The sequence below is a fragment of the Tauraco erythrolophus genome, chromosome 4, assembly GCF_009769465.1.
Source record: "Tauraco erythrolophus isolate bTauEry1 chromosome 4, bTauEry1.pri, whole genome shotgun sequence".
In the NCBI taxonomy this organism is placed as follows: domain Eukaryota; kingdom Metazoa; phylum Chordata; class Aves; order Musophagiformes; family Musophagidae; genus Tauraco; species Tauraco erythrolophus.
This window is the reverse complement of record NC_141468.1, coordinates 88248268-88260170: the sequence shown is the minus strand read 5'-3', so window position 1 is coordinate 88260170 and position 11903 is coordinate 88248268. Positions and strand designations below refer to the sequence as shown.

Genomic DNA, 11903 nt, shown 5'->3' with positions numbered 1-11903 from the left:
AATCCTATCCTCATCCCCATCCCAACCTATCCCCTCCCCATCCCATTTCCATTCTTATCCCCGTCCCCATCCCCATCCTCATTCTTATCCCCATCCCATCCCATCTCCATCCCATCCCATCTCCATCCCATCTCCATCCCATCTCCATCCCATCCCATCCCCATCCCATCCCCATCCCATCTCCATCCCATCTCCATCCCATCTCCATCCCATCTCCATCCCATCCCCATCCCATCTCCATCCCATCTCCATCCCATCTCCATCCCCATCCCATCACATCCCATCCCATGCCATCCTCATTCTTATCCCCATCCCCATCCCATCCCATCCCATCCCATCCCATTCCATCCCATCCCATCCCATTCCATGCTCATTCTTATCCCCATCCCCATGCCATGCTATTCCCATCCCCATCCCCATGCCATCTCCATCCCCATCCCATCCCATCCCATCCCATTCCATCCCATCCCATCCCATCCTCATTCTTATCCCCATCCCCATGCCATGCTATTCCCATCCCCATCCCCATGCCATCTCCATCCCCATCCCACCCCACCCCACCCCATCCCACCGGGAGGCCCCGCCCCGCCGCGAGCCCGCGGGCTGATGTCACCACCGTCGCTGCCAGCCCTTGGCCGCCCGCCGCCCGCCGCGGGGTGCCGGTCCCGCTCCCCCCCGCCCGCTCCCCCCGGTCCCGGCGCCCCCCGCCCGGCGCCGAGCCCCGCAGCCGCGGCGGCCGGAGGAGCCCCGGGGGCGGCGGGCGCCTCCCGGCCCCGCACCGAGCCGAGCGCGCCCCGGCGGGCAGCGGGGCTGCGGGCAGCGGGGCTGCGGGCCGTGCCCGTGCGCCGGAGCCGGGCAGCGCCCGGAGGAGCGGCACGGGGAGCGGGGCCCGCTGCGCGGTGCCAGGAGGGGAGAGGGGCTGCGGGGCGGGCATGCGGAGCGGGACGCGGCCGCGGAACGCGGGCCGTGCCGGGCCATCCCGCGGGAATGGGAGGAGCGGCTCCCTGCGGAGGACAATAAACTCTGGAATGAGGGTGTGGGCTGCTGCTCCGCGCTCCCCCCCCTCATTCCAGACGCATGATGACACCACGTCCCACCATCTCGCTGGCTTCTCCTTGTTCGTTCTTTTTTTTTTTTTTTTTTCCCCCAAAAAAAATCGTGATTTTGAAGACAACCCAAAGGAGAACGTGTTCTGGGTGGGGCTGCATGAGATTTACCCACTAGCCAAAGTGGGGGGGACCACTGAAAGGGAAAGACGGAGCGTCTGCTGCTGAAGGGAGCGGAGACCGGGGGCTGCAGTAAGTGATGGGGACCCGATCTGTCCTCCCAGTGCTCCTCTGGGTAATTGAAAAGTAGAAGAGAGTGGAGGGACAAACAAAGGGAAAGTTTTCTTTGCATGCTGGAGTTGTGTGCGGGGAGGGGTGCTTAGCCACCTGGGTGAGAAAAGACTGGAGAAAGGAGGTGGAAGGAGGACGAAAGCAGCTGGAGTTATATGTTCAGTCCAAAACGTTTCCGAAATACCTGGGGGACTGGGCAGATTAGGAAGGAGACAGGTGGGAGGGAGGCTGGGAAGACCCAAGTGGTCTTGAGAGGGAAATGGAGGCAGCAAGCAAATAGTTTCTGTGCTGGATAGGGGAGGGTATCCCTGTTCCTGCCTTGGTTTTCCTCTGACTCCTCTCTCTCCTCCACTCTGCAGGGATGAAGACCTCTGGAGCCTCTATACTGTTGTGTCTCTTCACACTCTCCTTGTCCCCAGCTGGTGAGTCCTTGCACCAGGGGGAGGATTTCTTCTCCACCCTGGCACCATGGAGTTTCCTACTCAGGCTAGTGTGCAATGACCTAAGGAGAAAGGCAGAGACATGTAGATGGAGAGTGAGGGGGGAAGGACTGAGCAGGAAGAGCGTGGTGGGTATAGGGTTGTAAGGAAAAATTTAGAAACTGGGAACTGGTTCCCATATGTGTCTGCTCTCCAGTAAGTACTGGGAGTCGCATGAGACAGAGGTCCACAGCCTCCACTGCAGGGATGTTTGGGTAAGCAAAACAGCCCGGTTGAGTTGAGAAAGAGGGTTTACTGCAGACTGCTGTCCCACCTGAGTTTGCATCATCTGCAGAGCATTTCCCAGTGCTCCACAAAACTTGTGCTGTCATAGTTGTGCAACATTTGCTGTCACTAGCGGTGTCTGCTGGAATGGCCCCATTCCAGGCCACGCAGCTGCCAGGAGGTTTTGCAGTTCTTTGTACAGCTGGTTTGAGAAACCTCACCTCCCTAGTGCAATCCACTCTCTGCTTTTGTTGTTGTTTTTCCGTGTTGTTGCTCCACTTTTTTGTTTGCTTGGAGTTACTTTGGCGAAAAGTCAGGTGGGATCAAAACTTTGGCAAAAAGTCAGGTGGGATCAAAACTTTGGCAAAAAGTCAGGTGGGATCAAATTTGTTAAAAAACCCAACCAAAACAAGAGGGCAGCATCAGACATTATAGCTGGAAGACTCAGGACAGACAGCAAGAGAAGATTAATTCCAGTGAAAGGAAAAAGTGTCGCCCAGGAAAGACTGTATGTAGGAGACAGATGACTGCACCTATCACGTTCACACTAGGTCATTCCAATCTATTCTCCTCCGTCCTTCCCTCATGCTGAAGCCTGTTTCTGCTCCCTACAGCACTTTTTTCCTGTAAAGTTGCACAGTAGAAGATGTCATGTTTGTGAAGCAGGGAGCAAAGGCATCCCAGAGACAAGCTGGTAGGTGGCCTACAAAGTTAGAGGGGAAAAAAAAAAAAAAGGCTGTGGTTTTAATGATGCATGAAGGAGGCCTGAAAGGAAGATTTCTTAGTTTTGTGTATTTTGTTATAGCATTTCTGGAATTTTTTGTTTTAACTTGGAAAACAACAGGAATCACTAGCTGGTCTCTCATTGTCTCTTTTGGTTTGGGTGAGCTACAGACTCGGTGAATTAGACCTCTTGTGTCTTCTCTCTTCGTATACAAAGGTTTCACTTCACTATGTCCTGTTGTTTTAGATTTGGACCAGTTTTCTAGTTACCTCCTAGGAGGGAGAAAAAAAAAAAAAAAAAAGGCTAGAAAAGCTGATTTTTCAAAGTTAGAAAAAAGGAGGGGAGGCTCTCCCCTTTTTCCGTATGACTCCTGTTTCCTGGCAGTGCTGGCCAGTGGTTTCAGAGTTTGTGTCCTTCCTTTTGCACCAGAAATAAATGAGCAAGTGTTCAATAGCCTTTTTCTCCTCTACTCCTTCAAACTCTTACTGTTCAGAGATTAGCCAGAGCTGGGGAAGTTCTGGGCTGGGCTGCGTTGTGCACTGGAGTTGTTACCCACATCTCCCTCTCCCTGTGTGGGTCACCAGCAGCCGAGCCCTTGCTGGCAGCGGGGTAGGGAAGGGGACAGCAGGGTCCAGCGACTCCTGTAACGCTGCGGAGCAGGATCATACAGGGGTCCCAAGTGTCCCTTGGCAGCCTGCAGGGGGACTGCTCTGGGAATGAGGAAGGGCTGAGACGAAAGCTCCGGGCTCGATGGTTTTTAGCCCCTCTCTCTGAGAGCAGAAGGCTAAAGGTTGAGTTCAGTAGGATGTAGCAGGTTGTACTGTTGTTTGGGCTCGTCCCTGCAGTGCCCCAGATCATTGGGTTTTTCCTGCCAACTCCTTCCTTCATCTCACCCCAGCTATGCAGACGTTTCCCTCCGCTGTGGCTAGCAGGAAATATTTTCCTATTCCTGGCTGCAGTAGGAAGCAGCTCTCTCACCCTTGATGTTTGGACAACCGAACAGTCTAGCTCAGTTTCAATTTCTCCTTTTCCACGCAGCATGCACAGCCAAACCTTCCCTGTTCTCCCTCTCCAGTGCGTTCAGGGGCTGAGAGGGGAAAGATCTTCTGCTCTGTGATCCATACCCAGGCAGGACGATGGACCAGAAAATTGTTTGCCTAAGGAGCTACAAGACCTACAGTCTGTTTCTTACTGTGACAATGACTCAATCCAGGCAAATAATTTCCACGACTCAGTTTCCTCTTTTAAAACGGAGGTAGGGATTTTGACCAACCTCCAGAACAGGGAGGCAACGTGCAATTTGCTTTCAAAACGCATCAAATGGGGTTTCAGAAATGCAAAGTCCAGTAGCAGATCTAGAGGTATTTACTATCTTGTCCCTGTGCCTGGCCTTTGACCCTCGTGGATGCAGCAGGGGTGGGATCAGGACCCGCTGTATCCACAAGTCTTTGAGAACAAACCCAGCCAGCAGTGGAGGCTGCGGCAGAGAGATGATTTCTCGCTTCAGCAGAGGGCAGTGGTGTCTCCTGAACAGATAAGCATTTCAAAAAAAATACCACAAAGCCTGCAGACTATAGAAATCCCTCTCTCTGTCCTTTCTTCACTTCCCTCTCTTCTTCTTTTGCAGACTGGTTTCCATGGGTGGTCAATGGGCAAGAACTGGAAAGTGCAACTGGTAAGTATTACAGGCATGTTATGTGCTAAAGGCTGCTGGGGTGGCCCAGTTGTCCTGTGTAGTTGCAGCCTGGTTTATTGCAAATGCTCTTCTTTGTTTCCTTGCCTCCGATGGGGTGAGCTTGCCTTTCCGCGAAGATTAAACAAGCACTCCAAGACAACCTGCTAAGTGTTGTGTGTTCTTTACAAATAATTCAGTAGTGTTGGGGTCCGGAACGCTTAGCTGAAGCCATGAAGTTATGTTCCCAGTCAAGGGCTGTGGGAGATCCATGGGAGCTGATAACTCTTCAGCCGTGAGATGCCCGGGCAACTCTACTCAGGAAAATCTCAAGAAAAGGGTGCACAAGTGGCATGGTGCTTTAGCAGTGAGGCCATTGAGAAAGAATATTGACTGGTCTTCTTGCTGACTGCGGTGTTGGGGGTGAATTTTTTTATCCCTCTGGACCTTTTTCCATTTCTGTGACATGGTAAGATACAATGAAAGTATGTTTGCATCATACTTCAGCACCACAAAGGCCTGCCTTTTCTTCAAGCTGGAGCCTCTGGCTAAGCCATCAGGCATCTCCCAGCTATGATCCTGTCCTGTGCAATACCCAGGGCTTCCCAGAAATCTGTTCAGAAGCCAGTCCAAAACGTGTCCACCAAGATTCCCTTTCCTTCACCCTTTATCCCTTCATCATACCTACCCCAGCTTTGCCATTGGTTACCTTTCAAAGAAACTCAGCTGCTGATGAATTCCTGCAGTCAAGACAAGGTTCTGGAGTTGCCTCCCTCCTTCTCTGCAGTGGGTGCCTCGGTTGTCCGTCCTACTGCTGCGGGAACCATCAGCGCCTTCGTTTCAGATGTTTCTTGCCCATCGAGGTGCCCACGGCGGCCATATCTGAGAAGTTGGAATATGAATCCAGAGCTCAATAAGGGTTGATGCAACATGGGCACTAGGAAATGCAGTCCCAGGCCAGCCACTGAAAAGGGAGGTGGATATGGGTGGGATGGTGGTGCTGTGTTTATGTATTTACTGGGTTGGTTCCCAGAGTCTCATGAGCCTGCCGTGGTGGCCCCCGAGGTAATTCAAGCTAGCTATGGCTATGTAAGGGACCACAAAGTAAAGGCAAGCTCTCTCAAGGACATTCTCTCTTTTCCAGGTGAAGTTAGCACCGACTCTCTTATCAGCACCGCCGGTAAGCTCCTATCTCTTGGCAACTTCAAGCTCCTTTTCCCCTTTTTACCTTTATTCCTGCCTAGATAGCTCCAGAAATTACCCGTTGTGCTCAGAAACATCTCTTCCCCACTTTTGACATCTAGCAGTGCTCTTCCAGCATGTATGGCTATCTGGAAGTCCTTTCTGCGGAGAGAGGTGAATTTCGGGGGGCTTAATGGCCTGTTCTCCAAGGAAATGCCAATCTCAGCTGGTGTACCAGGGCTCTCCGCAGCTGTTTGCGCTGCAGAAAGCCGTGAAATCCGAAGGTCACGCAGCCTAGGCTTCCGGAGGAAGTTGCAGGAAGGAAGAAACTAGGTGATGAGGGACAGAAATTGGTCAGGTCCACCAGTTAACTGGGCAGCACGGGGATATGGGTTGCGTGTGTGTCTGCTGACAGCTGGCAGCCATGCGTGAGTGCTCAGGAGACAGAGGTGGCCAAAAAAAAAAGAAGACAGTAATAAAGTACTGAGCAGTGGTGGGATGGGGAGGTGGAAATACTGTTCTTCTCGTAGTCTTCCCTGCCGTGCCTGCGGCTATGTCACTGGAGGGCAGCAAAGCGTACGCGAAAGGCAGGGTAGATGGAGGACACTTGAAGATGAGCACTTGCAGCATGCCATCTACCTCCTCGCAGAGCCAAGCCTTGCTCTGGAGATAGGCCCAGGAGAAGGACACAGAGCTGATGGGAGTGTGTGCATTTGCAAGACAGACTAATCCTGCTGTACTCACAATGGTCTATGGAGGAGAAGGCCGGAGGCTCAAGAAGGAGGCTTCCCACTTTTTCTGGGCGAGTCCTGTTTTGAATCCGGCACCGCTGGCCTCGGCGATGGTTTCTGTCTCTCAAACGCATCCCTCTGAGGTGGTGGGGACACCAGGCAGGGCAGGGAGAGAGAGAACACATCTGGTTGATGATACGGTTCAAAAGACAAAGGAGAGGCAGCAGCAGTGCTTGGCTGTTGCTGGGAACTATGTTGTGTGCGTAGGAGAGCTCATCTGAGAGTGGTGTCCTGTCCTCCAGAACAGCAGTTCCACAGTCTCTCCTCTGCCCTGGGACTCTGCTCATCAGCTGGCTAGAGTATTGTGGGTCAAGCTGACCAGGTGTCATGAGACAGCACTGGAGGAGAAACATGGAAGGACAATATTGTATATGCAAGGCGCACGATCTTCCTAGTGGGGATGGGAGGTGAAAGCAACCCGTGTCAGTCTCGTGTTCAGTGTATGAGACCTGACAGTCTGTAGGAGAGTATCACAGAATGTTAGGGATTGGAAGGGACCTCAAAGGATCATCTAGTCCAATCCCCCTGCTGGAGCAGGACCACCTACACCAGATCACACCAGAACACGTCCAGGCGGGTTTAGAACATCTCCAGAGAAGGAGACTCCACAACCTCTCTGGGCAGCCTGTTCCAGTGTTCTGTTATCCTTATTGGGAAGAAGTTCTTCCTCATGTTTAAGCGGAACCTCCTGTGTTCCAGCTTATATCCATTTCCCCTTGTCCTGTCATTGGATGCCACTGAGAAGAGCCTGGCTCCATCCTCATGGCAGTCACCCTTTCCATATTTATAAACATTAATGAGGTCCCCCCTCAGTCTCCTCTTCTCCAAGCTGAAGAGACCCAGCTCCCTCAGCCTTTCCTCAGAAGGGAGATGCTCCACTCCCTTCATCACCTTTGTGGCCCTGTGCTGGAATCTCTCCAGCAGTTCCTTGTCCTTTTTGAACTGAGGGGCCCAGAACTGGACACAATATTCCAGATGTGGCCTCACCAGGGAAGAGTAGAGGAGGAGGAGAACCTCTCTCGACCTACTAAGAGTAGATAAGACTTGGTGTCCGGATTGAACTGGCCGTGGCTAACCTACATCTAAACCTGAAAAGACTCAATGTGAAGCCTTTACAGCAGACTTTGGCTTCAAAACACTTATTGTTGAGGGATCAAGAAGAAACTCTTCACAAGGAATGTGCCATGGGACCCATCACTGCTCTACAGCGTCCCATCAGCTCTAGGACACCCAGTGTATTCAAAGGGAAAGCCTGCAGTTGCTCTGAGAAGTCAGATAACATCGTGATCAGTGTTGTCTATGAACCAGATGTGGGATGGCTACTGGTCAGGAGTGGTGAGCCATCGGCAGAACTGTGGGAGTAGGAAAGAAGCTGAAAGCTCAAATTACCATCTTTCAGAACATCTCTTTTTTCCAGCTGCAGCTGTCACACCACCCGTGCTTCTTAGTCCTGGTGAGTTTGTTCTCAGTTCACAGCCAGATGTTGCAGACCCCTTTTCCCTCTCCTCGCCCAGTCCCTTGCACACCCAGAATCCTGCCTTCCCTGACTGCCCCTGACCATGGCCCCGACACCCAAAAGACTTCTCTCTACGCCCATCTGTTTTGTCTGTGCTTCTGGCTGACACTATGGCAGTAAGAAGAAGCACAAGTCCTCTGTAACTGCTGATGAAAACTTGCGCCTGGCAGCCAGTCTTCCCAGTTCCTTTCCAGTGTGTCACTGGGTAAATAATAAAATGTCCTGGTTTCCTGTGGTACAGGTGGGTTGCTTTATCAGAGGGAACGACAAACGGACCCCCTTTTGGCCCCTTGTCATGGACGTTAAAGAACCAGCAGTCTGGGAATGGAGTCACTGTTCCTCAGGAAGATGCAGTCACAGGCTCCTTCACTTCTTGTCTAGATGGAAGGCAATTAGAGCAGCTAAAGACATTTACCCAACCTTTTGAGTTACAAATCAGATGCCCTTCCAGTGTAACTTTGGACAGTAGTGGTAATGCTTTATGGGAAAGCCTGGGCAGGTTTTTAGCCTTGTTGATGGTAGCTGGCACTAGATTCGTATCGGATTTGTACCTTCTCTTATGCTTTCAGATCAGTAACAGTGAAATCTTTTCCACATCAGAAGTTACAATGGAGTGCTCTTTAAAGAGCTCTCCAGTTATGTTACTGGAGTAAGCTGATGCCTAGGAAGGAATCATGGGAAATCACACTAACTTTGCTACCCTCTGTCTTCCAGTTCAGTCTGACAGTGAAACCACGACGGCTTCATCAGGTATGTTTAAGTTTGCTCCATGCACCCCCTCCCAGACCCACGTTCCCTCACCCTGTTACCTCTCCAGGCAGATATTGGCCAAGCACTGAGCTTCGTCTCCTGGAAAATTCCCTTCACGCTGTTCCTTGAGTTAGAAGTACTGGAGAGTGGCAGCGGTGGAAGCCGAGGTCTTCCCTTGGGTGGGAAGCCCAGGAGGGGAGGAATTGGCAGATCACCAGACCAGACACGCTGGGTCAACATTCTGTCGTTTTCAGTGGCCACGACCTGGCACTGCAAAGGGAAACGCAAGAAAACCCATCATAGTTGATTGCCCAGAAAAGAAAGGAACCAGATTTGTATCCTGAGGTGTGAGATTACAGATCTCGTAGAAGCACGTGCCTTAAACATGCGACTACAGTTTGCCATTTTGTTTATTGGTGTCTGCCCCCTTTACAACGTGTGCCTTCTGCACGGAGGATTCCCAGAGGGCTCGTTTTGCACTTCCCCTTCCTTTTGTTTTATGAGCCAAGGGGATGAGAAACGTCTGCCTTATTTTCCTCTTCTCTCCACCATCCCCATCTCTCACAAGAGGGTGGAAAACAGAGGCTAGAGGCTTTCCCTGGAAGCCTGGAGGTCAGCACTTAGTGATGAAGTTATAATTGTGCCAGAACGAGTGCACCTGCCGATGACGTGCCTCCGTGTGTGTGTGTGTTCCCAGACTGTCGTGAAGAAAAGTTCCCCTGCACGCGCCTGTACTCGGTGCACAAGCCGGTGAAGCAGTGCATCAGCTACCTCTGTGTCACCAGGTGAGAAACCAGCAGTCCCCAGTAAGAGCCCTACACGCTCTCCAGAAATGACATGTCCGGTTCGGCAGTTGTTTTCTTTGAAGACCAGAAGTTCCCTCAGGGAACCGGTTGGTGAGATGAATCCTGTCCTCAGAGTCTCCTTGTAGGGGGATTAATTAAAACAGCACAATAATTATTATCTGTGCAGCACTAAGGAGCTGTAACGTGCCCTCTGTTGTAATCCCTATTTGAGGTATTTGGCCATTTCATCAAGTCTTGGCAGAGATGACTTTCCTATTGACAACAGCCTTGTTCTAGACTCACTAATCCTAAAAATTTAGGATTTGCCTTTTCAGTGAATACACTTGTTCATCGCCTGCATCCCTTTTTTGTTTCTTTGGGTCCCTGTGCCTCTCACTACTGTCCTCGGCGTGTTCCTGGTGATCCCTCAGCGTGCGTCGCATGTACGTCATAAACAAGGAGGTGTGCTCTCGCATCGTCTGCAAGGAGAACGAGGTCATGCAAGGTGAGTGCTAGCACAAGGCAGCCTAGAAGAAGAGCTGCAGCCATCTGATAGGGTCTCCAAGCTAACTAATTACCCAACCGCAACCCATGTGTAGTAGTTTCCCTGGACTTGGTGTGGAGGAGCTCTAATGCAATGCAGCTTTGCATCCAGCATGCATGCCATGAAAAATACTGGAAAGTAGCTATCGTACCACCAAGAATCATAGAATCATAATATGAGAACTCTGCCTTCCTCCTTTTTGATCATGGTCTACTAGCCCCAGAGAACCCTTACTCAAAGCTGCATTCCTTTGAGGTTAAAGAGTGACTCTCAGTATTTCTGTTCATGAACAGAAACAGGATCCAGTCCAGATTTTTTATGCAGTCTTTGCTGCAGCAAAATACGAGTGATTTTAATACGTATTGTACATGAAAAAAGCCAGAAGGAAATGAATAAAAGCCTAAGGACGCGTCCACTTGCCTCATGCGCGTGAGGATTCAGCAGTTCCAACAGTCCCTGTAGATGCAGTGAAGGATGTACCTCTAATTATTCTGGTGGTGAAGAGTTTGAAGGAAGCTTTGCTTATCTGTCAACATGTGTGTGTCTGCTATGTCTTCAGATGAGATCTGTCGCCAGCTGGCTGGCCTTCCTTCTCGACGTCTCCGCCGATCCGGGCAACCCCTGCATCTCCCTTGCAGACAGCTCCTGGAGCAGCAGCGCAGAAGGCCTGATGCTCTGTGAGCTACCGACAGGAGAGAAAAAGGAAGGGAGAGAAGAGAAGTCATCATCCACTACCTACAACCCAAGACAAGTTCTTCTCACTTGTGATTTCCCCACCATTTCCTTGCTTCTCTGCTTTCTCCCACATCCTCTCCTTCAGGTGCTGCAGTACCCAGAGTCTCCTCTCTACCAGTTTGTCACGGTGGCTGTTGTCACCTTCTAAATCTGTCGCGGAGGATGTGGGATGCTCCACTCCTTTCTCTCAAATTCGCTATGGCAGGCCATGAGCTGCTCATTTCCCAGAGGTCCTTATAAATGTGCTGCGTCTTCTCTTGCTTTGCCCCTGCAGAGCGACAAGCATGGGGGCAGGATGTAGTCCTCTCCACCGGTACAGATGGCCTAAGCTGCGTCTCCTGGGGAGGAGTGCCAGCCTTTATGCCCCAGGACTCCTGGCCTAGGTTTCTTGTGTGGCACCGGTATGAGTTTGGGTATGGTTAGACAGCCTGAGCATCTCTGGTCCTCCTGAGCCACTGAGGTTGCTGTGTGATGATAGCACAGCCTCCTCCTGTGTCTGCTGGCCTCAGCGGAGTGATGGAACTGAAAGATGAGCTGTCCCCAACCCAAGGCAAACCTCATTGTCCCTGTATGGCAGCAGATCATTTATAACTCCCTCTGGGAAGTTCTTTGTCTCAAGGCCATTGCCTCCCTCACACACAACTGCTACCGAAAGGAAGAATTCTGGATTTAGCATGGTGTTATATTGTTCTCAAGAAGATTGTATTGGAACAGAGTGCTCCCTCTTCCTCTCCTCTCCCCTATTCTGTCCCTTCCCATTGAAGAAATCTCTTGATGCCCATTCCCTGGCAAGTTCCAGGGAGCAGTAAGCATGACTGCCTCTGCTCCTAAGCCCAAGAGAGACCACAAAGAACCTGCATGTCCTCACAGAACTGGGTACTTGCAATTAATTACCTTGTCCTGGTGACTTGTCTTGGCCTAGCTACCTCCACACTCTCCACCTGCTGAGCTTGTTTTCAACTTTTCCACTTGAGTTCCTGCCTCCTGACTTGGGAGCTCCTGCACAAAGCAGAAAGGAGTCCCAAACTGGAGTAGGATATGGGAGAGGAATTCTTGTCTGGGATCCCTGGGTTTTCCTGCAGGTTCTCTGGCTGTGATGACCTGCACAGAGCCAGGTGCTGGTGGGGAGGTAGACATATCTGCAGGTATAAGCATAGAGGCAG

General features: G+C 51.3%; 1 protein-coding gene across 1 annotated transcript; it reads left to right on the top strand.

Moving 5' to 3' along the window:
- Positions 1–1028: 1028 nt before the first annotated feature.
- Positions 1029–10686, top strand: MFAP5 (microfibril associated protein 5). Its single transcript, XM_086610852.1, has 9 exons — positions 1029–1298; positions 1697–1759; positions 4393–4440; positions 5582–5617; positions 7828–7863; positions 8641–8676; positions 9374–9461; positions 9893–9966; positions 10565–10686. Exons 2-9 carry the CDS (start codon positions 1699–1701, stop codon positions 10684–10686), a joined length of 501 nt encoding a protein of 166 aa, XP_086466978.1. The 5' UTR covers positions 1029–1298; positions 1697–1698.
- The last annotated feature ends 1217 nt before the right edge of the window (positions 10687–11903 follow it).

Excerpts from the sequence above, each read along its gene's own strand:
- MFAP5 (XM_086610852.1), top strand. The coding sequence starts at position 1,699 with ATGAAGACCTCTGGAGCCTCTATACTGTTGTGTCTCTTCACACTCTCC. Across the intron at positions 1,760-4,392 it reads ACTCTCCTTGTCCCCAGCTG|ACTGGTTTCCATGGGTGGTC; the intron begins GTGAGTCCTTGC and ends CTTCTTTTGCAG. Across the intron at positions 7,864-8,640 it reads ACCCGTGCTTCTTAGTCCTG|TTCAGTCTGACAGTGAAACC; the intron begins GTGAGTTTGTTC and ends TCTGTCTTCCAG.